Source organism: Lygodium microphyllum, chromosome 8 (assembly GCF_053477565.2).
Source record: "Lygodium microphyllum isolate KBCC chromosome 8, Lygodium_microphyllum_v1.1.10, whole genome shotgun sequence".
Taxonomy (NCBI): domain Eukaryota; kingdom Viridiplantae; phylum Streptophyta; class Polypodiopsida; order Schizaeales; family Lygodiaceae; genus Lygodium; species Lygodium microphyllum.
Window position 1 is genome coordinate 60,393,077 of NC_141142.1, and position 27,728 is coordinate 60,420,804.

The 27,728-nt window shown below is 42.0% G+C and overlaps 1 protein-coding gene across 1 annotated transcript in view; it reads right to left on the reverse strand.

The window, feature by feature from the left end:
- The window catches only part of LOC148032358 (uncharacterized), a 70,611-nt gene that overhangs the window by 14,990 nt on the left and 27,893 nt on the right, over positions 1-27,728 (reverse strand). Inside the window, exons 2-6 of the mRNA XM_087682996.1 lie at positions 5,804-5,933; positions 4,367-4,558; positions 3,312-3,428; positions 3,002-3,151; positions 2,865-2,923 (exon numbers count right to left, since the gene is read on the reverse strand). Of these exons, the coding sequence (XP_087539122.1) occupies positions 2,865-2,923; positions 3,002-3,151; positions 3,312-3,428; positions 4,367-4,558; positions 5,804-5,933 (648 nt within the window). The remainder of the gene's footprint in view (positions 1-2,864; positions 2,924-3,001; positions 3,152-3,311; positions 3,429-4,366; positions 4,559-5,803; positions 5,934-27,728) is intronic.

Below are 27,728 nucleotides of genomic sequence, written 5' to 3' on the forward strand. Positions count from 1 at the left end.
TGATGTTGACAACAGTGGCCACTGCTTCGACCCATAGACACTGAAGTATCTACCAATACTCCATCATACTCCACGCCATCTCCATCACACTGTGATTTTTCCACTCCAATATACCATTCACTTAAGGTGTGTTTGTGTTAGCAAACTCCTAGTAAATGCCACAATCTACACAAAACCTAGTTGGCTCGTTAGAGACAAACTCCCCTCTTTTCCGAAATGCAAGGTCTCGAGTTTCCTGCCAAACTTGTCCTTTTCAAAGATCAATCAATCCTTAAAGTAGGAGAAAATTTCAGACTTCAGCTCCAAGAATACACCCACATCATCCTGCTCAAATCATCAACAATTAGCATAAAGTATAAACTCCCCTTAACGGACTCAAGGCCTATCATAACACAATAGAAAAGGTATTTATATCCTATCTATTGTTTATTAAATTTGTTTCCTTCGCACTTATTAGATATAAAGAAAAGTACATTAGAGCTGGCCATTGATGAGTGGTCACAAGTTATTGTGAACCCACATAGTGGATTAAAGAAAAGATAGTACACACTTCCATCTATATGACCCAACCAAAACTCAAATATATTAGGATCAAGCTTACACATAGAAAGGATTAATGCCTTGAAGTATAGGCTAGATTCTCCAGAACAAACAATTAAAATCAACAAGATGGCATAATCATGAAATTTTTATACAATGTGCATATGTAAGCTGAAATCTTAAAATGTGTATATCTTTGCATTGAAAACTCACATGAAGATATTTGCACTGTTTGTGCAATGTTCTCATAAAGAGCTTTCACATGACACTTGTATGTGGAGCCTCTAAATTCTAGAAGCCTCGAAGTTTTCTAAAAATACTAGTCCTAAAAACGGAAATGGCATTCTAAAAATAGTAAGTTTTGTGCTATAGCAATGCTTACTAAATTTGATCGTTTCTATTCTTAACAATACTCAACACAAAAAGGAAGGCCATAGAGAAAAAACAAGTGTCAAGCTTCCAAGTGTCCTACCACTTGTCACACCTCATAATATATGGCTGGACACTTGTCTTGTGCTACACCACTTTCCATTATTACACTAGCTCTCTTCTTTCTCCAATTAAGAGAGCTTATTTTCCTTCATTCTATATCAGTTATCTTGGCTAGAAACTCTTCTACATCAACTGAAGATAACCTAAACTCGGCCCCATCCATGTACATCATCATCCTTCACTTCACCACCATCAAATACCCCCATATTCCCTTTTCTTTCACTATTATTTTACATAACAACAAACCTATAAATTCATTATAGTTATTTCTCCTTGAGTTATTCTTTTATTTTAAGAATAAGAACCAAGCCATATGAAAGTATTGTTGATCAACGATAAAGAAAGGTTGATTTTCTCTCTTTCTACTCACATCATGTTAAAAAATCTATTGTTTTTATTGCATAGTAAGTGACATATGTGTGTATGTACATCTTTTCATCATCTTATGAAAGTGAAAACCACTTCTTCAATCTCTCTCTGGTTGATTCTAGCTTAACTCTTTCTTAAAGGACTTGGGTTAAGCATAGATAGCCCTCAATCTTGTCTCTATTACTTTTACATTTCCTTGGCTGTAAGTTGTTATATTCAACTTTAAGTATTTGATTTCTCCATTTCAAAAAATATTAAGTCTTGAAAACAAACAAAATATAATTGTTTAGTATACTACGTTGTTCGAGGCATTTATAGCATATTAATCCCTTTTCTCAAAGTGCTCAACTCTAGATCCACCATATTCATGGCAGCTCACTGGGCACTCTCCTTAGGCAGTTTCTATGCCAGCTCTACACACATATCCTCCATATTTCTTCATCGACATCCACAAGCAGTCAAGATAGCTTGTGTCTTTTGTGGTAGATTACCACCCCTTCTATTTTCCCCAAGGGCACAAACACTTAATATGATTCCGTTAATCTCAAAAGAAAACAAAAGCAAAAAATGAAAAAGAAAAGTTCAAAGTGGTTCCATCACCTTTGTGGATCCTAGTAGGCCATTGGGTAGCCAACAAGCACCCTTTGTCCGATACCTTAGCCTCTCTAGAGTAACCCTTTGTGCTCCCTTGGTAAGATAATCATTGCCTCTATAGTCTTGGTAGGTCCTCGAGCAGCCGACATGCACCCTTGGTCCAATGCCCTAGCTACTTTGGGATGGGATGCCTTCAAGTAATTATGGGCTTGAGCATGTTTGCAATCCCTTACTAGCATCCTAAATCCTGAATGACAAACAAAATAAGCACTCAAACTGCCCACCTTGGAGGCAAGTGTCCTAAGAGTAGAACAAAGGTACTAGCATTATGATAAGTGCTGAAAACTGTTCTGAACCACAAAAAGTCTCTCACTGCAGGTCGAACACTAACTGCATCGCAATTGCTGCAAGGCCCTTATTATAGACAAACCCCTTCACAAAACCAGTTCTTTGCTGTGAGCCAAAAAACCCTTCTGCTTCAATTATGACTAAGAACAGTGCACTACTGCTGAGGTCTCAATAAATTTGAATAACTTGTCACACTGCATATTTTTCTGCCAGGGCCTGAGGGCACCGAATGGACACCCTTGTGCTGAATATGGAAGGGAGCTTAATCCTCCGACTAATGTACTATGCTGACTAGCTCCTCAAAAACTGAGAGGCCTGACTGAAAGTAACTATTTACATTTACATTCTAAGTGACCTAAAGACCTGAATTCAACTGACTCAGCAAGCCAAAAATATGACACATCTTAAGGCAGTTCTATTCCCATACTCCCAGCCATGACAATTCTCTCCAACACTATTGTGGGTAAAAGTTAAAGGAAATTGGAAGTACTACTTCATATGATAGGAACTCAATATTTTACCTGCTAGCCTCAATGAGAGGAAGATGATCATTGTGCGGCATCTCTACAACATTTTGGACCTGACAAGGAGTAAATAATGTCAGCAATTACAAAATAGATACACAAGTTCTTGTCTCTAATGATCTGAGATTCTGTACTTTTGAGAGTAACTCTTGGCTTTCAGGGGGTTGTTTCTTCAAACTTTGTGGCAAGATAACAGTCAATAAATCTGGCCTCTCGGCCCTTAATGCTCCACGAATAACTGCAGCATTTGTACCTGAAGCTCCTGAGGTGTATATGTGATTTTTCTACAATAAAAAGCCAAATCAATTTGACATTACTAGAGGCTGATGAAAGATTTAACCTTTTGCTCAATCCCCCATAAAAGTTCAAACTAGCCTACACATAGCACTGATAAAAGCTATTGTTGACAGCTATTTTATTAAAGCACTTGTTGATACCACACACCGTAATAACCATTGCATAGCTCAGAACTTCAATCAACTGTTGATGTGTAAAGCCCATATTCCTGGTTCCAAAGAAGCCAATCGCTGTTGGACCTTGCTGCTGTATCGCAAGAAGCTCCTGTTAAAGGACAACAAACAGTAGTACTCAAGTTTGAGATGAACCAGTACTCCATTCTCTCAAACTAGCTTCCAAATAAAGCATCTTCGAGAAGTGAATGCGCCTTGAATAACTTAATACAAAAAAACACACCCTTAAACGCCCCAAACATTTCCCTTCATGAGCTCCTCAACCATTGCATTGCCCCTCCTTCCATCTCCTAATGCCACTTGCACCCAACTCCTCCCCACACCTCCTCTCCTATCCACCATGGCCTTCCTTCCCTCCCCACTACCTCTTTCTTCCTTGCCTCCACTCACATCCTTTCGCTCACTTACCTACAATCCCACCACCCATGTCTCAATTGTTTTTTTATTTTAAACATACTGCTGTTGTAGCCCTATCCCTGACTATGGGCCATGGTTTTAGCCCAAGCATGACCATCTATAATTATAAGCCACATACTTTTCAAAACTGAGGCACGTTTTCATGAGTTCTGAAATTGCATAACTAGACGCATGAATCCTCTGGAATGCATGACTGATTATGGACTTAGAAGAATGCATAACTGGTTGCAGGATGTATTCAAATGTGCAACAATTTCAGTTATGCATTAGCAGTAAGAACTATCGGTCTGAGAAACCACAGAAACATTAGTGTTGTGGATCAATAGCTCAATTCCTCAAATCTGCAATCCTGTGTGATATAAAATCTAATGGCATAATCCCACATATTATGGATTGTGGGACTCTACAACATGGGAAAGGTTCTGGATGATTTTTATAATCGTGAGATTCAGTGATTCAACCACAATAGACACTGTTAAAGGAGTAGCTATAAATCATTACATTCATTCATATGCATCCATATGTGAGTGCTTGATTTCTGACTAAAGTGGTCTTGTCTGGGTCTCATAACTGCAAAAAATGGGGGCAGACAGAGGTAAGGTGTTGTCATACCTGTAAATAGTCCAGATCCGGAATGGACTTGAACTCTGGTTCTGAAACTGCGGTACCTAGGACAACAGCCTCAGCTTGAGAAATCAATTCATCTCCAAATGCATGTATTCTCCATCTACTAGTTGAGTAGTTATGTTCCATTGCCACATATGTTGGATGCTTGCTCCTCTGGCTTGAAGTGCCTACATTCCACTACATAAGAATCATAAGGTGTTGCTCAGAAGTCATAACTTCCAGAATAGAGAACAGGAGAGAAAAAGAGAATAAACGGTTCGCAAAATGACAACAGGAAACAGATGTGCCAACAAGCTCATTATTTCAAAAATGCTTAGTAAACCAGAGTAATACTTGGTGCACTAGTTTGTAATTCAATGGAGCGCTAAAACAGACATAAGTCTGTACTTCCATGCATGCACGTATACATACCCATTCCATACTTGACATCACTGTTCACTGCTAAACCAGAACAGTTATAATGCTCAGGTTAAGGATGAAGGGACACTTATTCTATGCGAGTTCATGATCCAAAAATCAATTAATTGCTTACTTGGAGACTTTTGGGCTACGTGGACAACCAAAGAGAATTTTATTCGACAGAGCAGTATCTTCACTAGCACCTTATCACCATCATGCTGGCTGGTTGTGTTTTTTTTTTTTTTTCTAGCAGTACCACCATGCTGGCTGGTCGTGTTTTTTCTTTTTTTGGGGCTATGTTCTGGCTGCTGCTGCCCCAAGTTCTTTGAAAACAGTGATGTCTCTTATCTGCACCCTCCGTATGGGGCAAAAATGCAGGGGTAGCAGCATACAATGCACTAAACATGATGATGGCAGATGTGAGGGTGTAAGCTAGGAGGCTTAAATTTGTTGAACTGTTAGTATCAGTAAGTGGTATACATGTTGAAAGAGGCGGACAATTAAATACAGAAAATAAATGGCATGTATAGAGAAGATAAAGCAACAGAGCGGTCCAGTAAAATGGAAGCCACCTACATCTAAATACAGTAGTAAACACCAGGTACAGACAAGACAGAAGGTCAGAGTTCAGGACCATGGGGCATAGGAGAGGAATTAAAATGGGAACAAGCGTGACAGCCAAGAGAGGAGGCACAAAACTAAACCAGCTTGACGCAAAATCCTATCACACCCCAGCAACCATTCCAGAAACAATTATTGTGTTTTAGAAAAGTTGAATATTGCTAAAATATCAAACTAGCGAACATCCTTCTCATCATCTGATCCAACTTACAAGCCTACTTCAGCATTACTGTTACTTTATGTACGAGACTGTATAAGGTATCATTCCGTAATTAAGAAGTTGCGGCTCCTCCCAACAATTACATTTAGCCACACTGCTTTCACAATTTTTGGTGAAGTACTAATGCATTCAGTAAGAGAATCAATTGAAATTCAGAAGAAGAATCAAGGCTTACTGCTAACCTGGCCTGTAACGCTGAGACAAGAAACAAAGAATGAGTAGGGAGACCGAATTCGGTGATACAGATTTAACCCACCACAAGCACTAAATAAAGATGAAGACCTTAAATTGGAGTCGTACAAATTACAAGACCTGCATAATAAGCAACAGCATCAACATTGAAGGATAAGTAAGAATCAAATGAACGAACTAGTACTTCAAAAATCACAAAACTTAAACAATTGAGTCAATATCCAAACACAACGTACAATGGGCATAATTTTACCCTAAACTTATGTTAATAAAATGTCCCCTCAATTACAAAGTAATTTGACTTTTTCAGTCCCTCTTATTAAACATAGCATTGAACATTCATGAGTTAATATATCAACAATGGATTTTTAAATTTAATAATCTGGACAATGTTGGGAAATGGGATTAGAAGGCTAACACTTGGCAAAACTTGCCCATGCAAGAGGGGAAAACGTTTTTGGGGCTCGTGGAAACCTGTTCTGGCCATTGTGAAAGAGGACGAGGCTGTAGGCAGGAGAGGCCGCTGAACTGTCCTACAGTATTAGAGCCCTGCCCAAAAGCTGGAAACAGCTGTTTGAAGGCCTACAGCAGCAGGTGACAGCTCCAGAAGGGCCAAAACAGGCAGGGAACAGCAGTTGAAGGCTGGTGACAACCATTTTGGACTCACAGACTAAAGGTGAAAGCAGGTTGAACTCTCCTAATCAGGGCAGCAGCAATTTAGAGGTGGTTTTCATGAATAAAATCACAAATTCCTCCCTCTACAACATGTCAGCAATGGTGCAGCAATGGAATTAGACAAGTGCTGAAATAAACTGCTAAGTGCAAGTCAGAAGAACAAAAGAACACTGCAAAGGAAGAGAACTCAGAGATGTGCTTGGGAAATGAAATCCATATACCAAACATGAGAATGACGCATACAACAATGGGGAGTCACCGGCTGTGTGGGCACCAGCACTGGCTCCTCTCTCCAACAGGAAGACCACTTGAAGAATGATGATAACTGAATGAGAGGACGATGAGCCACTAGATAAATAGGCCCAAAATATGCCAAATATGGAAGCTCATGGGCCAACAATAAATGCCTAAATAATCACTAAAATGACCACTATAAAATGCCTAAATTACCCAGTAATATCAAGCATAGCCCAAACTCACACATGAGCTAACTAGACTACTAATACAGCATTCTCTCTCATTCTCCAGCCATTTCTCAACTCCCCACAACATTTTCCAACAATTTGAGCCATCAGAGGAAGGGATTTCAGTCAACCTCTCCTGTAAACCCTAATTTGCGACAAAAATTAGGGTTTTGACAACTAATTCAAGATGCGTGCTCTGAATTGAAGGCCTAAGACTTGAATTCCAATAGCTAAAATTGAAAAATTTCGAGGAGATTCAAGAGACCAGCTAGCTAAATTCAATTTGGGACTAAATTTTTCTCACAAGGAGCAAGGTGAAGGCCGATTCCCCAAGCAAACCAAGGGGCAAATTGGCTTGAAAGCTTGTTGGTCATTAATGATAGGAAGTAGCACTTGGATTAGAATAGGAGATCAATGAATCTCAGTTGTATTCCATTCATTTGCAATAAAATCTTTCAAAATTTTGAAAGGGGCACGCATTCTAGGACCAACCGGCTGTCTGCTTTGCCAAGATTTAAGTGGTAAAGTGTGCATTTCAGTTTATGTGAACTAATTACTTGTTGTAACGATTGTTAAATCACGTTGTTACCACCCTATCCAAGGAGAAAGGCTTGTTTCAAAGGCTAAGGGTGAACCAAGTAATCAGTGATGATGGATTGACTCAAGTTAACTGCATTATCCCAAATGATGAAAGGCGGCATGACTATGAAAGAAGTGCACATTGTGGAGGGAGCGAGACACAACCCTTTGGGCAAGGTGGATGTCAAAGAAGATAGCAAATGAATGTGGGCAGGGCCTGCAGCAACAAACAAGACAAAACACAATCCTTCAAATTATAAGGATATCAATAAAGACTTCAGGCAGCAAAATGCAAGTTTTATTGGCCGAAAATACAAACTCCACAATCAATTGATGATGAAAATAAATTGTTGGCTGTCCTCTAGGGCAGAAAAACATAGCCTACAGAAGGTGGCAACAGCCAACAATGATGCAGGTGATATGCTAGGATTTGCACCAAGGAAACACAAAAAGTACAAACACAACTAAAACGCTCAGACTCAAACGTTGATGTACAAACTCAAAACTCAAACATAAAACAAACACAAACAGAGGGAGAGATAGAAAAAGAACTCTAAAGTAAATGAATGTTGTAAATAAATGTAAGAGTATACAAAATGCTCAAGGGCAAAGCTGAAGAGTGTTGAAGTGTGACATTCATTGAAGATGGATCCTGAGTGCTGTAACCACTAGTCAGAGATGTTGGAATGTGAGAAACTCCAAAATGCTGATCACCAAGGCCGTAGAAGACCTAAGCGACAACAAAGGAAGTGGAGGATGATGCAAACAGCCACACTAGCTGCAAAAACGCAAGTAGATGCAGTCGCCTCTTGAGATCAGCCTATCTCCAAGTCTAGAGCTATAAACACCAACTAATCTGAGTGCAAGGCAACAACAGGGATGGAGGATGCCAAGTGCTAGGGAGAATGGTGCTATAGTCGGCAAGGGTTGGACAGCAAAGGGAAGGTGGCTGTGACTGAAATCTGCACATGGGAGTGAAAAACCTGCACACAAGGATGGGGCTCAATGATGGGCACCTGTCTATTTATAAACATGGAAAGATCATCCCAAATTACAGTTTTGCATGTGGGACACAGAACCACTCCTTGCTTAATGAAACTTTTGGTAATTTACTATTTTGGGACTCTTTTAAAGAGCTAATCAATATGTAATGAATTTTTAGCTCAACACCCCCTCCAAGGCCCAAAACCGGAACCTAGAAGAGACTGGAAGCAAAGCTCAAACCCAATTATAGACATGGAAAGATTTTCCCAAATTACGGTTTTGCATGTGGAACACAGAAACTCTCTAGAATCACTCCTTGTTTAATGAAACTTTTGGTAATTTACTGTTTTAAGACTCTTTTTAAGGAGCTAATCAATATGTAATGAATTTTTGGCTCAACACCCTCTAAGACCCAAAACCAGAACCAAGAAGGCATTGGAAAAAAAGCTCAAACCCAATTTTACCATAAGGCATCCCATCAAAAGCAACTAGAGGATCGGACAAAGGGTCCACATCAGCTGCCCAACACCCTACCAAGACTACAAAGGTAATGGTTATCTTACCAAGAAAGTCCAAGCAATCACCCCCAAGAGGCTAGGCCATCGAACAAAGGGTACTTGCATCAACTGCCCAGTGGCCTATCAAGTCTTACAAAGGTGGATGAAACCATCTTGACCCTTTTTATTTAAAGAAAAGATATGGTTTGCAATCTTTCAAGTAATTGTGCCCCGTGGGGAGAAGAAAAAAGAATGGTTAAATCCAACACATCACAAAACAAACAAGCTAACCCAACCAGTCAAGGGTGTCGAAGATGAGGAAAAGGATGGTGAAGTGGTGGTGAGATAGTGAAGAACTACGGGTGGAGACAGCTCAGGATCTGCCTAGTGATACTCTACTCAATGAGATGTTGAAACTGGGGATGAGTAACAATTTGAAGAGTGAGAGTGACATAGAGACAGAGAGGCAATGCTCATACTGAGCTTTGCTTAGACTTTTAGTGAGAACATCTGCAAGGTTGTCCTATGTTTTCATCTTGGTCAAAGTGATTAGACCATCTTCCAGAATTTATCAGATAAAGTGATATTGCACATCTATATGCTTTATGTGTGAATGATACATGGCATTCTTCGCCACATACATAGCACTCTGGCTATCAGATCTCAATACTACAATATCCATAGACATGTCAAGATCCTCTGCAAATTTGCTCAACCATATAGCTTCCTTAGATCTTCAATACTTGATATGTATTCAGCTTCAGTGGTACTCAGTGCAACGATATTCTATAACTTGGAACACCAAGAAACATCCCCACCAGCAACTGTAAAGAAGTACCCGTTGGTGGACCTAGGAGAGTCCAAGTCACCTACCATGTCTGCATCACAATAACCCTGCAAACGAATTGCACCCTGCCCATAGCAAAAACGCTTTCTTTGTGTACCCTTTAGGTATCGAAGAATACACTTGACAGCTTCCCAATGTGTTTTGCCAAGATTTGACATAAACCTGGTAATAACTTCCACTGCATGAGCAATGTCTGGACGAGTAGCAACCATAGCATACATTAGAGAGCCACAAACCGATGCATAAGGGACTCCCTTCATAGCATTTGCTCCCACGTTATCTCTTGGGCTGTTGGCTTTACAAAGCTTAAGATAAGAAGGTAACGGTACCCCAAAAGGCTTAGCTTCAGCCATGTTAAATCTGTCCAATACCTTTTCAATGTACTTTTCTTCAGAGAAAAACACCAATTTCTGCATTCTATCTCTACGAATCCTCATGCCCAAAATATGCTTTGCATTCCCCAAATCTTTCACGAAGAAGGTTGATTCCAGCTGATTTTTGAGAGCATCCAAGCTAGTCTTTCTTTTTCCAACTAGCAACATATCATCAACGTACAAAACAAGTATGATGGGGCTGCCATCTGTATCTTTTTCATGTACAATGATCCGCATGGCTGCATGTAAACCCATGAGATAGCATTAAAGTGTCAAACTTTTTGTACCACTATCGTGGTACTTGCTTCAGCCCATACATGCTGCATTTTAGTTTACACACCATCTACTCTTTTCCAGGAATTACAAAGCCCTCAGGCTGTTTCATGTAGATTTCCTCATCAATGTCACCATGCAAGAAAGCTGTTTTTACATCCATTTAGTACAGCTCTAAGTCCAATACAGCAGTGAGAGCAAAAAGCACACGTAGAGTGGTCATCTTCACAATAGGTGAGAAGACCTCTTGGAAGTCAATCCCTTCTTTCTATGCATACCCTTTACCAACCAGTCTTGCCTTGTACTTGGGTTTCCCATCAACTGTCTTTACTTTGTACACCCATTTGTTTGGAAGAGGCTTCCTTCCTTTGGGCAATGACACAAGATCCCAAGTATCATTAGCCTACAAAGATTTAATCTCTTTTTGCATAGCTAACTTCCACTTACTACTGAATTGGCATGACTTGGCCTCTTTGTATGTAAGAGGCTCACCCTCATCTATAAGCATCACAAAATGCAAGGAGGGGTCAAACTTGTGCGATTGCCTTCTTACGCGTGTAGACCTACGTATCCAATGATCAACATTTTCAGGAATTGGGTCTATATCTGGAGGTTTATCATTTTCAGCGTGCTATTCATGATGTACAGTACCTTCATTTTCATAATCAACAAGTCTATTTTGCTGTCCATGACCTCCTTGTGCTTCTATTTGCTAGCCATCATCATCTGGCTCAAAAATAACCGGTTGATCATCAATTTCAGCTTGTGGTACAGCATCATGAGGCTCAACATTTGAACTAATAGGTGGCTGCAAATTCTGAAATTTGACCTTTTTCGTGTCTTCATTGGAGACTAAAGTACCTTTCAGCAATTTTGCCTCATTGAACACGACAATATGGCTCCGAATAATTTTCTTGGACTGAGGTAACCACACTCTGTATCCAAATTCACCCTCATTACCATAGCCCATGAAAATGCCTTTGGTGGATTTCACGTCAAGTTTACTTCTCAACTCATCTCTAACATGCACGAAGCCATCACAACCGAATATCCGTAGATGGTCATATGAGGCCGATTTATGTCACAACTCTATAGAAACAAAATTTGTATCCTTTTTCATTAATTTGTCTATATAATGATTTATTAAATTTATTTCCTTTGCACTAATTAGATATAAAGAAAAGTGTATTGGAGCTGGCCACTGATGAGTGGTCACAGATTATGGTGGACCCACGCGGTGGGTTAGAGAAAAGATAGTTCACACTTCCACCTATATGGCCCGATTGGGCGCCTGTGACCAGAACTCACGCATATCAGGGTTAGGATCGCACACAGAAAGGATTGATGCCTTGAAGTGTGGGCTAGATCCACCAAAATAGACAGTTACAATCAACAAGATGGCATGATCATGAAATGCTTGTATAATGTGCATGTGTGGACTGAAAGCTTGAAATGCACATTTCTTTGCATAGAAAAGTCACATGAAGATTCTGATACCGTTTTTGCGATGTACATGGAAAAAGCTTTCATATGACACCCATATTGGAGGGGTCCCTAAATTTTAGGAGGTACCACAAGATGTACACAAAACTGATTTCCGCACTTCATACGGTCTTTATGAATTCTGGGTGGTTCATTTCGGATTAACCAATGCACCAGCCATCTTTAATCGAATGATGGAGCACATCTTTAGAGAGCATCGACAATATGTCGGTACTTTCTTTGATGATATTCTTGTCTTTAGCAAGAACGAAGAGGAGCATCATCAGCACTTGGAAATTGTTCTACAATTACTTCAACAAAATCAACTCTTGGTAAATGGTAAAAAGAGTGAATTTTTCATGCATAAAATAAATTACCTTGGGCATGTCATCTCTTCTAAAGGAATTCAGATGGATCCTGAAAAGATCAGAATAATCCAAGAATGGCCTCATCTTCATGATGTACATGAGGTGCGATCGTTTCTTGGCTTATGCTCTTATTACCGCCACTTCATCAAGCATTTTGCACATATGGCTTCTCCACTTCATGACCTTACAAAGAAGAAAATCTCTTTCCAATGGAAGGAAAAAGAGAAAGCAGCCTTCACAAGGCTGAAAACAGCTCTTACTTTTGGACATGTTCTTATCATTCCACATCTGGTAAAACCATTTGTGGTGGAAGCAAATGCTTGCGGTGATTGTATTGGTGCAGTGCTAAATCAAGAAGGCCATGCCGTAGCCTTTGAAAGCCACCGTCTAAATGATGTGGAGAAAAGGTATGACATTTATGAAAAGGAGCTCTTAGCAGTGGTTCATGCTTTGAAGATATGGAAACATTATCTTTTAGGCAATGAATTCCTTATTAAAGCTGATCATCAAAGCTTGAAGTATTTCAAGACTCAAAAGCATTTGCAGGAGAAACATGCAAGATGGGAAAATTTCTTGTCTATGTTTCATTTTCAAATTATATACACTGCAGGGAAACAAAATATAGTTGCTGATGCACTTTCTAGAGTGCCTCGCATTGCAACTATTACAGTGGCTTATCATGAAGATTTTCAAACGATAAAAATATTGATTTTGCAGCAATTTGGTCAAATTTACAACAAGGAGGTTCTCATCCAGATTATTCCATCAAAGACGGTTACCTTCTCATGAACAATCGCCTTTGTGTCACTCTTCCTGTTCAACAAAAGGTGCTTAAAGAAAGTCATGAACCCCCTTATACAGGGCATAGAGGGAGGGCAGCCACTCTAAGTGCAATTAAGCGCTACTTTTATTGGCCAACATTACGAAGAGATACACATAACTTCATTGAGGCTTGTCTGGTATGCCAAAAATCCAAGTATGATAGGCATAAGATTCCAGGATTGTTGCAACCTCTTCCAGTGCCCAAAGATCCATGGGAATCTATCACAATGGATTTCATCTCAGGTATTCCAAGAACACCTCAAGGTCATGATATGATTTGGGTCATAATTGATAGATTCAGCAAACAATCACATTTTATTCAATGTCATAAAGCATTGAAATCCGCACAAGCTGCAAGACTTTTCATTCAACATATCTTCAGATTACATGGTATGCCTTCTGAGATCATTTCAGATAGAGACTCCAAATTCACAAGTAACTTTTCGCGTGCTTTATTTGAGAATTTGGGAACCACTTTAAAGTTCTCCTCAGCTTTTCATCCTCAAACTGACGGCCAAACAGAGGTGATGAATCTCACTCTTTTGGATATGTTGAAAGCTTATATTAGTGAACATAAGTCACAATGGGAGAAATATCTTCCATTATTGGAATTTGCTTACAACAATACAGTGCACTCATCCACAGGGAAAGGTCCAAATGAAATAGTACAAGGTAAAGTGATTCCTCCTCCAATTATTCGCACTAAAGATAAGATTTTTGTTGCTGATGAGTTTGCTTCAGATTTAAAAACAGCAATGGATCAAGTTCGAGCCACTATCAAAGTTGCCCAAGAGCGACAAAAGAAGCAAGCAGATAAACGAAGAAGACCTTTGGCTTTTGAAAAATGTCAATATGTCTTGCTAAAGTTTGATAAAAGCAGGCTCAAACAAGGTTCCGGTCAAAATTCATCTTTTCCAAAGCTCTCCAATAGATACTTTGGACCCTTCAAAGTGATTGAGAAAATAAATGAAGTTTCTTATCGACTTGAGCTTCTTGCTCATTGGAAAATACACAATGCTTTTCATGTAAGTTTGCTAAAACCTTACATAGGACCAGAACCAAAGGAACCCATTACTGAAGATCCCCCAGAAGTTGAAGAAACAGAGCAACTCTTGGAACCTGAACAGATTTTGTTTCACAAGGATCGAACCACGAGAAGTGGCCTTGTGACACAAAAATTCTTACTAAAATTCAAGAATCTACCCACAACAGATGCACAGTGGGTAGATGAAAAATTCATGAAGGATTATCCAAACATTCTTCAGCCATATCAAGAAGCTTTTCAGCTGAGGACAACTGAATAAAAGCCAGAGGGCTGTCACAACTCTATAGAAACAGAATTTGTATCCTTTTTTATTAATTTGTCTATATAATGATTTATTAAATTTATTTCCTTTGCACTAATTAGATATGAAGAAAAGTGTATTGGAGCTGGCCACTGATGAGTGGTCATAGGTTATGGTGGACCCACAGGGTGGGTTAGAGAAAAGATAGTTCACACTTCCACCTATATGGCCCGATTGGGCGCCTGTGACCAGAACTCACGCATATCAGGGTTAGACTCGCACACAGAAAGGATTGATGCCTTGAAGTGTGGGCTAGATCCACCAGAACAGACAGTTACAATCAACAAGATGGCATGATCATGAAATGCTTGTATAATGTGCATGTGTGGGCTGAAAGCTTGAAATGCACATTTCTTTGCATAGGAAAGTCACATGAAGATTCTGATACCGTTTTTGCGATGTACACGGAAAAAGCTTTCATATGACACCCATATTGGGAGGGTCCCTAAATTTTAGGAGGTCCCTAAATTTTAGAAGCAAATTAGCCTAAAAATGCTAGTCCTAAAAAATAGGGATGTCATTCTAAAAATAGTAAGTTCTGTACTCTAACTGTGCTTACTAAATTTGGTTGTTTCTATTCTTAACAGTATTCAACCTAAAAATGAAGGCCATAGAGAAAAGACAAGTGTCAAGACACTTGTCACACAAGTTTCCAAGTGTCCCACCACTTGTCACATCTCATGACATGTGGCTGGACACCTGTCTTGTGCTACTCCACTTTCCCCTTTTGTACTAGCTCTTCCCTCTCCTATAAATAAGAGCTCGTTTTTCTTCATTCAGTATCATTTTTCTTTGCTGTAAACTCATGTACAGCACCCACAGATAGCCAGAAACTGGCCCCATCCATCCCCATCATCATCCCCCACTTCTCCATTATCAAATTCCTCCATATTCCCTCTTCTATTACTGTTGTTTTACAGGACAGCAAGCCTATAAATTCATTACAGCACCTCCTTCTCAAGCTCTTTCTTCCATTTTAGCAACAAGAAGCAAGCCCTATCCATGTACTATTGTTCAACGATAGAGAAAGGCTAATTTCCCCTCTTTCTTCTCTCATACTGTAAAGAAATCAGTTATTATCATTGCATAATAGATAATGCATGTGTGTTTGTACATCTTTGCATGATCTTGTGAGAGTGAGAATTACTTCTCCTCACTCTCAGGTTGATTGTAACTGAGCTCTTCCCTAAGGGACTTGGGTTGAGCAGAAATACATTCCTTCGGGGGGGAGTTGCCCATCTTCAACCCTCAATCTTGTCTCCATTACTTTTACATTTTCATGGCTGTAATTTTGTGAGTAATTTTCATTTTCAGCTTTAAGTATTCATTCTCTTTTATATTAAATCTCGAAAACAAGCGAATATCATAATTGTTAAGCATACTACGTTGTTCGGGGCGTTTATAATTTACTAGACCAAACATTCTCAGGGATGCCATTATTTAGGAACCTACTTGGAGAGCGGTTGCAAATGTGAACCCCAGTTTTGAGTGCCTCTCCCCAAAATTCACGAGGGAGATTAGCAATGGACAGCATGCACCGCACTCTTTCACATAAAGTCCTTTTATATCTTTCAGCCACCCCATTTGAAGAAGGGTTGTAAGGGGCTATAAGCTCCTTCTTGATTCCATGCACGTCACAAAAGGACCTGAATTTAGTAGATGTGAACTCACCCCCATTATCAATTCTCAAGCATTTCAACTTTCTACCTATATGAGTGGTCACAAATGCATGAAAAGTTTTAAATACAACAAACACTTCACTTTTCTTTTTCAACAGGTATACCTAAATCTTTTTGAAACAATCATCAATAAAGGAGACAAAAAATGTAACACCACCCAACGATTTCATGGGCATATTACATACATCAGACTGCACTAAGTCCTAGACATTGGACTTACAAGAGACACCAAAGTAAAATGAATTTTTTTTTTGCTTTCCAAACTCACACTCGTTACAAAAGTCAAGTTTAGAGCCTTCTCCATCAACCCTCTTCAAAGAGGTAAGGGCGTCAAGTCCTTTCTAGCTCATATGGCCTAATCTCTTATGATAGCCAATTTCAGGAATTGCAAGAAACTTGCCATTCAAAGCTTCACAATGCAAACAATACAAAGTGCCCTTCTTGGTTCCTTTTGCAATCAGCATGGAACCCTTTTTCACTTTCCACAAACCACCACCAAAGTGTAGTATAACCATGCAAGTCAAGCTGACCAACAAATAGTAATTTTTTTTTAATGCCAGGCACATATCTGACATCTTGCAACACAAGCTCTTGCCCATTGTCTAAAGACAAGTGTACAGTGCCAATCCCATCAATGCTGCAAGCATGGTTATTTCCAAGATACACCTTTCCATAACTGCCTTCATTGAACATAGCAAAACACTCCAAGTAAGGAGTTACATGGAAAGAGGCACCAAAGTCTACAATCCATGTCTGAGTGACACCATTATCAACTAACAAAAGCGCATCAATCACAACAACCTTGGTAATCTGCATTTCCTACATGTGACATACAAGGGCATCATAATCAATTGCACATAATACATCAGCCTCTGTATCCGAAAGCTTGTCTATGACCACTTTGGAGGCCACATTTGCCTTTTCCTTGCCTTTGGCTGCCTCAGATGCATCTATCTTATCCTTCTTCTCCTTTTTATCTCCTGCATTCTTCTTTCTCTCCCGTTCCTTCTTGTAATACCTACAATCACATTTCTTGTGGCTCTTCCGACCACAGTGATAGTAAGTAATGTCACTCTTTTCCTTTCCTTTGCTTTTGCTCTTGTTTCTCTGTCCTGCATTTGCATTTTTCTTTTCAGCCCTACCTCTTACATTATAAGCTGAGTTACTACCTTCTCCACTAAACACACATTTAATTTCTTCATTCAAGATTGAACCCCTCACCCAATCATATGAGAGATTGGGGTTATTGTTAAGAGAAACCACCAATGTCTCCTAAAAGTCAAGCAGTGTCATGATCAAAAAGATCGCCCTCAACTTATCACCAAAATCCAAATTTGCATCCTTGAGCTGATTTAAAATGCATATAAGTGCACTCAAGTGCTCAGCTGCAGGCTTTGACTCATCCAGTCGCATATTCACCAACTTGTGCATTGAATGCACCTGATTAATAGGTGTGGTGATCTCATAGGTTGTTTTCAGCTTCTCCCATATTGCATAACCTATATCTAAACCCTTAATGTCTACCAAAATGTCATCAGTAACACCCATCTTAATGTAAGCCACAGTCTTTTTGTTGACTCTGGCCCAATCTGCATCAGACATTTGTGAAGGTTTATTTTCCTGCAAAGCATCTTCACAATCCTTTAGGAACAATATGCCCTGCATACGGTCTTTCCAAAGGTCAAAACCATGACCATCAAACCGTTTGATTTCCATCAAACTCTTGATGTCTGAACTAGAAGAAATTGCAGCCATTTTATCACGAACACAAGTAAATGCCCAAGACTGCAGAAGCACAAGCTGAACTAGCAAACACACTACTGTTCATCCTCAAACAGTAATAAATATCTGCTGTTTATACATAAACCACGCAGGTAAAAACTTCAAAAATTTATCAAATTCTGCACAAAGCCCCAAAATTTCAGGTCCAATAGTACATGAATGTCAGCCAATCTGACCCAGCTGAGCAAAATTTTACCAATGCATAAAAAGCCCCACTTTTCCGAGGTCCAATGTCAAGAAATTTTACTCAAAATAGCAAAATTTTGACAAATTTGGCAAAATTCCCAGTTTGATTGAGGTTACTATGCACAATGTCTGCAATTTCTAACCTAGATGTCGCTGTCAAACATGGACGAGATCAAATCGGGGAGAAAAGCCCCAAATTTTCGGGCTCAAAGTTGCACAGAATTGATGACTATGCTTTCACGCGTGAACTCGCATCAAGGGAAAGAAATGAGAGAAATTAAAGAAAAAAATTCTAACCAAGAAATTTGATGAGCGGGGTGCGCAACGTGTGGGGGGGCTTGTACAATACTATGAAAGCATAGGAACTCCCTCTCAATCCTAGATATCAATACCGGAGGAAGAAGAGCTTGATGTCGATCTTCGTGTGGTGTCGAGAACCATAATGAGAGATGAAGATGAAGATGAGGATAAAGCATCCCGACTGAAAAGTAAGGTAAAAGTCACCGATATAGCATCAAAAAATATATTGCATGATCCACCTTGAGAGAGGAAGCCTCCATGCTAAAAGAAGAGCACATCTCCTAGAAAGATGAAACCATAAAAGGAACGGTGCATCCCACGTCTCTAGCCCAAGAAGGACCTATGCAAATCTGCATGTTAGTCCTACATTGAAATACAAAAATCTTGCAAGAGAGATCAGAATCTACAAAACAGAAGTTAGGAGTGAGATGCTCCAAAGCAAAACTTAAATAAAAAGGAAAGCTAAATGAAAGAACAATGCAATGAGTGTATGTATAAGTGAATGCAACATAAGACTAAAGAAGGCAAAACTAAGGATGTGGCCACCATCACGTACATACATGAACAAATTGTTGCCACTACAACCCTTGACAAGGTGGAGAAGTGGTCCTAAATGAAGATATAGAGGATGACCTAGGAATGGATGCAAAGAGTACAATAGTTGAGGAACTAGTAGACCAATCAATTAATCTTTCACTACTATCCATGTGCCACATGTCCAACGGCCACTCATGTAGGAGGAGTAGATGGGGTAGCAATAAGAGGTATAACTGTTGGGATAAAGGCCCATTTAACCTTCAGTGTATAGTACGCGCACATTATTTAGTTGTACATGTGAATGCACCCTTATGTGCCCTAAGTATAAATACATTTTATTCTTTGTGTACCAACACATTTGATGGTACACTCATATCGAATCGTAATTTCACTCTTCTCTCTCTCTCACCAGTCCTCACTCTCACGCTCACTTCTCCTCGAACTTCTGCACATCCACACCTGAGCTCCAACAACTATTATCAAAATTGACAGTTCCGTGCTCACTTCCCAACGCTTTTCCAGCCAACAGACATTAGCAAGCGAACAATGACTAGGACAATCCGAGCGCCAGCCAACACACATCAGCAAGCGGATGGTGACATAGACAATCCGGGCGCTAGGTGCGACAGTCCAGCCGTTGAGCGCGTCGGGTACTAGCAAGTGCAGCGAACAGGACCAGCGGGGCACTGATGCAACGTACAGCTGATGAGACCAGCCGACATGCAGTGTTTCTGCAAATGAGGTACGCATGGCAACAAGGACTCCAGGCGGCGTCGGCAGGCGACAATTAACGTGTGCCAGCCGTTACACGACGAGGCAGGGTCAACAAACCCCCCTCCCCATCGGTCAGTTCTTTTTTTGTAAATCAAAAATTTTTCTTTAATCTTTTCAATTACCACTTGTCTTGGCAAGGGTTCACGCGCTCAAGGCACAAATCTCAGATTTGTGCAAATTCGAGCCCAAAAATTTGGAGCTTTTCCTAAATTTAACATTTGTTTATGCCTAACAGTGATATTCGAGTTGAAAAATTGCATACATTGCGTGCGGTGACCTCAATTAAATTCGGGATTTTGCCAAATTTATCAAAATTTTGCTCTTTTGAGTAAAATTTCATGACATTGGATCCCAGAAAATTGGGATTTTTCATGTATTGATAAAATTTTACTCAGTTGGGTCAAATTGGCTGACATTTATGCAATTTTGGAGCTGAAATTTGGAGGTTTGTGCAGAATTTGGTGAATTTCTGCATTTTTGCTCGTGTGGTGGCTGGTTCATGTATAAACAGCAGACTTATTTCTGGTTGGGGAAGAACAGCAATGTGTTTGCTGCTTCAGCTTGTGCTTTTGCAGTCCAAGGGCATTTACTCTTGTGTTCGTGATAAAATGGCTGCAACTTCTTTTAATTCAAACATCAAGAGTTTGATGGAAATCAAACGGTTCGATGGTCATAGCTTTGACCTTTGGAAAGACCGTATGCAGGGCATATTGTTCCTAAAGGATTGTGAGGATGCTTTGCAGGAATATAAACCCACACTAATGTCCGATGTAGATTGGGCCAAAGTCAACAAAAAGGTTGTGCTTACATTAAGATGGGTGTCACTGATGACATCTTGACAAAAATCGAGGGTTTAGATACAGGTTATGCAATATGGGAGAAGCTAAAAACTACCTATGAGATTACCACACCTGTTAATCATGTGCATTTAATGCGCAAGTTGGTGAATATGCGACTGGATGAGTCAAAGCCTTCAGTTGAGCACTTGATTGCATTTTTAGGCATTTTAAATCAGCTCAAGGATGCAAATTTGGACTTCGATGATAAGTTGAGGGCGATCTTTTTTATCATGGCACTGCCTAACTCTTGGGAAGCCTTGGTGGTTTCTCTCAGCAATAACCCCAATCTCTCACATGATGGGGTGAGGGGTTCAATCTTGAATGAAGAAATTAGATGTATGTATAGTGGAGAAGACAGCAACTCAGCTTATAATGTAAGAGGCATGGCTGAAAAGAAAAATGCAAATGCAAGACGACAGAGAAACAGAAGCAAGAGCAAAGGAAAGAAAAAGAGCGACATTACTTACTATCACTGTGGTCGAAAGGGCCACAAGAAACCTAATTGCAAGTATTACAAGAAGGAACAAGAGAGAAAGAAGAATGCATGAGATAAAAAGGAAGAGGAGGATAAGACACATGCATCTGAGGTAGTCAAAGGCATGGAAAAGGCCAATGTGGCCTCTAATGTGGTTATAGAGGAGCTTCCGGATACAAAGACTGATGTATTGTGTGCAGTTGATTATGATGCCCTTGTATGTCACATGCAAGAAATACAAATTAACAAGGCTGATGTGATCGATGCACTTTTATCAGTTGATGATGGTGCCACTGCAACCAGCCTTCCTTCTTGGAATGGATGGTGATAACCTGATTTAAGAGTTAATTACAGTAATAAATAAATGCACATAAAATGAAAAACACACTTTACCATAATATTCTTGGACAGTAGACACCCTGTTGGCCCCAAAATTGGCGCCCCTTGCGATATTTCTTTAGCTTTCATTCAATTGGAAGGAGTACAACTTGAGATTCTTCAATCTCCTCTTGCTAACCAATTGTTCTTGCTGTCATAAATGACCAGCAAACCTTTTGGGTCATTTGCCCCTTGATTCACCCAAGACTTCTTCTCCAATTTGCCCCTTGGCTGGCCAAATGCTGCCCCAAATCAATTTGGAATGGGCTGGCTCATGAAATCCCTTGATAATCTTCAATTATCAGCTGCTGATTTCAGTCCCTTGAGCCTTCAATCTCTTGCACGGATCCCAAGGTGGCTGCTAAACCCTAATTTTTGCTGTAAATTAGGATTTACTGGAGAAATCCAAAATGAAAAAACAAGATTTCCCTCTCCCTTCAGCCCTATTTAGCCTTTCCCCCACTTGCATGGGAAAGTTTTGCCAAGTGGCAACTTTCTTAATCCATTTTCAGCAATTTCCAGTCATTTAATTAATTTTCAGAATTAATTAATTCAGCCCTTAATCCATGCCCAAAAAATTGACCTTGCCCATCCAAAAATTAATTGGCTAGGCCATTTGCAACCCAAATTGGTCCCATGCATTAATTGACCCTTGGACAAGTATTAATCCATTAATTAATGCCTAGTCTCTAGTGTCTGCTCTAGTATCTCTCATAAGTCCAATGTCTTGGACTTGGTGCATTCTGATATATGTAGTATGCTCGTGAAATCGTTGGGTGGTGTTGCATATTTTGTCTCTTTTATTGATGATTGTTCCAAAAAGATTTGGGTATGCCTGTTGAAAAAGAAAAGTGAACTGTTTGCTGTTTTTAAAACTTTTCATGCATTTGTGACCACTCAGACAGGTAGAAAGCTGAAATGCTTGAGAACTGATAATGGGGGTGAGTTCACATCTACTGAATTCAAGTCCTTTTGTGACTTACATGGAATCAAGAGGGAGCTTAAAGCCCCTTACAGCCCTTCTGGGTGGCTGAAAGATATAATAGGACTTTATGTGAAAGAGGGTGGTACATGCCGTCCACTGCTAATCCCCCTCATGAATTTTGGGGAGAGGTTCTCAAAACCGCGGTTCACATTTGCAACCACTCTCCAAACTGTGAGAGTGCGCAACGGAAGAAGAACACGAACACAGAGGAGAGGAGAGAGAAAGCAGAGAATGAAGGAAGAAAGTCTGCACTGACTGAGATGAATGCTGAATACACTAAAATGGACAGAGCAGTCCCTGCACGCAGCCCGGAGCGTCAGTGAGGGCACCAGAACAGACTGGAAGCAATGGCAGCACCAATGCCGAAGACGGAGATGACGGAGACAGTGCTGAAACTGCAGAGTACAATGCTGGAATGACTGGGGGGGCTGCTATATATAGCCCCCAGGCCAGTAAACTGGCCGACCTGGCCAGATTTGGCCGACCAGCCAGATCTGGCCGACTTTGGCCAGATCTGGCCGACCTGCCCAGTAAACTGGGCCGACTACAAAATAACAGCCCAGTATGGGCTGTGTGACTCCCAAAGGCTGCAGACTGACAAGGACAGCCACTAAACGAACTGACAGAGCTCCTCTGTCTCCTGTCAGACTCTGACAGGAGCTCACAACCAGGAGATGACAGACTGAGAATGATAAAGAGCAGGCTAACACCCCCTCTCAGATCCTGGGAGGGTCTGAAGACCCAAGAACCGCATGTGATGAAGCAAAGAAGCCTGAGGCAAAGGCTTCGTAAAGAGATCAGCTGCATTGGCCGCCGTAGGACAATAGACCACCACCAGCTCCGAATCCACGATCCGCTCTCGAACATAGTGATACTGAACCTCAATGTGCTTCGTGCGAGCATGAAACACCAGGTTCTTGGCCAGAGCAAGAGCACTCTGGTTATCCACGCGCAGCTCCGTAGGTCCGGTCTGGGAAAAGCCAATCTCCGCTAGTAAGCGACGGAGCCAAACTGCCTCCATAGCGGTCGAACATAGGGCCCGATACTCAGCCTCTGTAGAAGAAAGTGCCACAGTAGGCTGCTTCTTGCTGCTCCAAGAGACAGCACCGGATCCAAGGGTGAAAGCATAACCTGTAGTGGATCGTCTCGAATCCACATCACCTACCCAATCACAATCACTCCATCCAGAAAGGGTAATCCCATCTCCATACATGATCCCAAAGGATCGAGTCCCCTGTAAATAGCGAAGAACCCGCAAGGCTGCCTGCCAGTGATCCTGGGTAGGAGTCTGCATAAAAGAAGACAATAAAGCCACCACAAAAGAGATATCCGGCCGAGTGTGAAGCAGCCAGATAAGAGAGCCGACAAGACACCTGTAACGGGTGGGATTTGAAAGGGGAACTCCAACTGTCAAAAGCTTGGACTCGGGGTCCATGGGGCATGAGATAGGCCGACATGCAGCCATATCAAACTCCGAAAGAAGCTCGGAGATGTACCTGTGCTGCGAGATAAAAATGCCCTGTGCCATCTGATAGATCTCCAGGCCTAGAAAGAAGTGAAGGATCCCTAGATCCGTCATGTCAAACTCCTGCTGAAGAATGGACCGTGTATGCTCCACCTGCTGAGTGTCGCTCCCTGTAATGATAAGATCATCCACATACAAGATAAGGAACACAAAAAGAGAATCCACAACCCGTAAGTAGAGGTTGGGATCATAAGCGGAGCGCGCAAAGCCACTCTGTAGAAAGAAGCAATCAATCCGCTGGTACCAAGCACGAGGAGCCTGCTTCAAGCCATAAAGAGCCTTCCGCAGCCTGTAGACATGATCCTCCTTCCCCTGCACAAGAAAACCAGGAGGCTGTGAAACATAAATCTCCTCCTCAAGAACGCCATTCAGAAAAGCAGACTTGACGTCCATCTGATAAACAGGCCAACGGTGGTGAGCAGCAAGAGCCAAAAGAACTCGAATGGTGGACATCCTGGCTATAGGAGCAAAAGTCTCGAAGTAGTCCAAGCCTGCGCGCTGTGCAAAACCCTTGGCAACAAGCCTAGCCTTATGCTTGTCCAAGAAGCCATCTGCAAGATACTTGGTCTTAAAGACCCATTTCACACCTATCACCTTCCGTTTCGCGGGACGCGAAACAAGCTCCCACGTATGTTTCACTCGATGGAATCGAGCTCGGCCTGCATAGCCTGTCTCCAAATATCCTGTGCAAGAGCCTCCTCCACAGTGGAAGGCTCGGAATCCTGAAGAATCTGTGACATAAGAGCATAGTTCACACATAGTGAACTATCCCGCTAGGCCTGTAAACGTGCTGATCGACGTGGACCTGTAGAAGAAGCAGAAAAGTGAGTAACACCTGAATCCTGCATGAGCCGGCGATACCATAAAGGAATCCTGAGAGACTCCTGCTGCTGTGAGGGAGACCGGGGGGTCTCCGGAACCTGCAAAGCACCCAAATCGGAGAGGGACTCCCCCTCACGGAGTGAAGGTAGTTCCTCCGCATCAGAAGAAGGCTGTGTATCCCGTGAAGATCCCGAAGTGGAGGTGGAAGAGCTCGTAGAAGACGGAGTCACATCCACCAAAGGGGAAAGGGAAGCCGAAGGAGGAGGAATAGGGGGGGTGCTAAGGGGTATCCTGGAAGGAAGTGAAGGAAGAGAAGGTGGGTTGGGGGGGGGGGGGGGGGGGGCGGGTTTGGTGGGTGTCCGTCGATGACGAAGAAACATCTGTAATGGAACCATCAATCGGATCCTCAGAGGCCGAAGCCTCATCAAAGATCACATCCCTGCTTACCTCAACCTTCCGCGTCGTCGGGTCGTAGAGCCGATATCCCTTCGTGGTCGTACTATAATCCACGAAGATAAGCTTTCTCGACTTAGAGTCGAACTTCGTCTTCCTCTTCTTCTTGTCCACATGGACAAAAGCATCGCACCCAAAGATGCGAAAATGGGACACGGAAGGCTTCTTGCCAAAGAAAGCCTCATAAGGAGTCATGTCCTATAAAGCCGAAGTCGGAGAGCGGTTGCGAATATGCACCGCTGTAGCCACCGCCTCACCCCAAAGGAAATGAGGAAGACTCCTATGCTCCAGCATAGATCGGGCCATCTCCACCATGGTCCGATTCGCACGCTCCACCACACCATTCTCTGATGGTGTGTTCGGATGGGAATACTCCACCCGAATACCATGATCCCTGCAAAACTGAGAGAAAAGGTGAGAAGTGAACTCGCCACCGTGATCAGCTCGAACGCCATGAACCTTGGAAGTTGTTTGGGTCTCCACAAACACCTGCCACTCACAGAAACGGGAGTACGTCTCGCTCTTGTACTCCAAGAAATAAGGCCACACATAACGACTAAAGTCGTCCACAATCAGCATCAAATACCTTGCCTTCCCAAGGGAGGCCGTGCCCATAGGTCCGCAAAGGTCGGTGTGAACCAACTCAAGCGGAGAAGTAGCCCTCCTAGAAGCAACCTGCGGGTGAGGCTACCGGTGCTGCTTGCCCCTCAAGCAGCTAGGTCACAAAGTGTGAAGAGGAGGGAAATCAGGAAGTCCCTCCACCATCTTCCTCCTAGAAGCCCGCCGAAGAGAATCGAGGTTCAAATGACCATACCGAGCATGCCAAAGCAGCCCAAGCTCATGGAAAGTCCGCGCAGCCAAGGCTGTGAGCGTATAAAGCCCACCCTCCTGTGTACCTGTCCAAAGAGCATCACCAGTAGAAGCATCCTCCACTATGACTGCATCCTGTGTAAAAATGACTCGGGTACCTAACTGAGTAAGGCCATGCACACATAATAGATTAAAACCCAAATCAGGAACATAGAGAACTTTGGCGGAGGAAGACCGCCTGTCAGAAAACATAGGTAAAGTCCCCACGCCTCGAACAGGGACTGTAGAATTGTCACCAATGGTGACGGTACCCCCTCTGGAACGAAGATCCTGAAGCCAATCCTAACGGAAGGTCATATGTGAAGATGCTCCACTGTCGACGAGCCAAGGCTTCTCCTGTGTGGTAGAAGCTAGGGCTGTATCCTCCTCAACAAAGATATGCACAAACGCAGATTCTGTTGTGGCTGGGGCCGCCTTCGAGTCCTTCTCCTTAGGCTTCAGATGGGGATACTTCTGCCAACACTTCTCCTCGGGATGAGTGCCCTTCCCACAATGGGGACACTTGGGCTTCTTCTCCTTCGCATCCTTCTTATCCTCCTCCTCCTTGTCCTTGGCCTTCTCCTTCTTTTGTTTCTTCTTCTTGCTGCCACCTGTGCCGGCCGTAAATGCCTTGGTGGAGCCACTGGCTCCCACCTCTTTGAGTCGCTCGTCATGCTCCAAGACAAGCGGGGAAAGCTTCTCCCATAGGAGTGTCTCACGGGTCCTCGAGGTGATGAGGCTGGTATAGAAGACATCATATCAGGGTAATGGCAGCTAAGTCAATAGAATCATCGCCATATCCTTAGACGATATCATACGACCAAGAGAGGCTAACTCGCCTTGCATATCCTCCATCTTCGTGATGTGCTCCTTCATGGAAGGAGAATCATCAAGACTGAGCATCCGCAACTTCTTCTCCAAGGAAATCTTGTGGGCAAATGTCTTGTGTTGATACAAAGACGCAAGCTTCTGCCACACTTCCACCGCAGTCTGTAACCTGTGAACATGGACAAGAACGGAATCATGGAGACTCATAAAAAGAAAGGAACGGGCTCGAGAGTTGAGCCTATCCCATAAGGCTGCACGGTCCATAGAGGTGCCATCGGACGAATCCGCGGGGGAACGGTCGATGGGTGAAGAAACAAGCTCCCAAAGGTAAAATGTATGGAGGATGCAAGCCACCTTGCATGACCAGAGGGAGTAGTTGGAACCATCCAACTTATCTTCCTTCGGAAAGGAAGGGAGAATCGGCACCTGAATAGAGGGAATCAAGGAAGGCATCCGCACATCTGAAGCAGTCTTCACTGAAGAAACCTTCGCGGTAGATGGAACCCTCTGAGATGCATGGACTGAAGAAGAACGAGTGCGAGGAGGTTCTTCCCGACGTTGAACCTCATGATAATCCCGCCTCCGCTCAGAGGAATGATGAGAAAGAAGTTCATCCTCTGAGTCATCAAAGCCTGAAAACTGGTAAGACATCTTCCAATCTGCAAAATACCAAAGAAAGTTGTGCCGATGTCGAAATATGACCAGCAATGTGGTCACCAACCACCAAGACGCAGGCAGAGAATGCCTACAAACACCTGGATCTGCAAAACGCAAAGATAATTGATGACGATC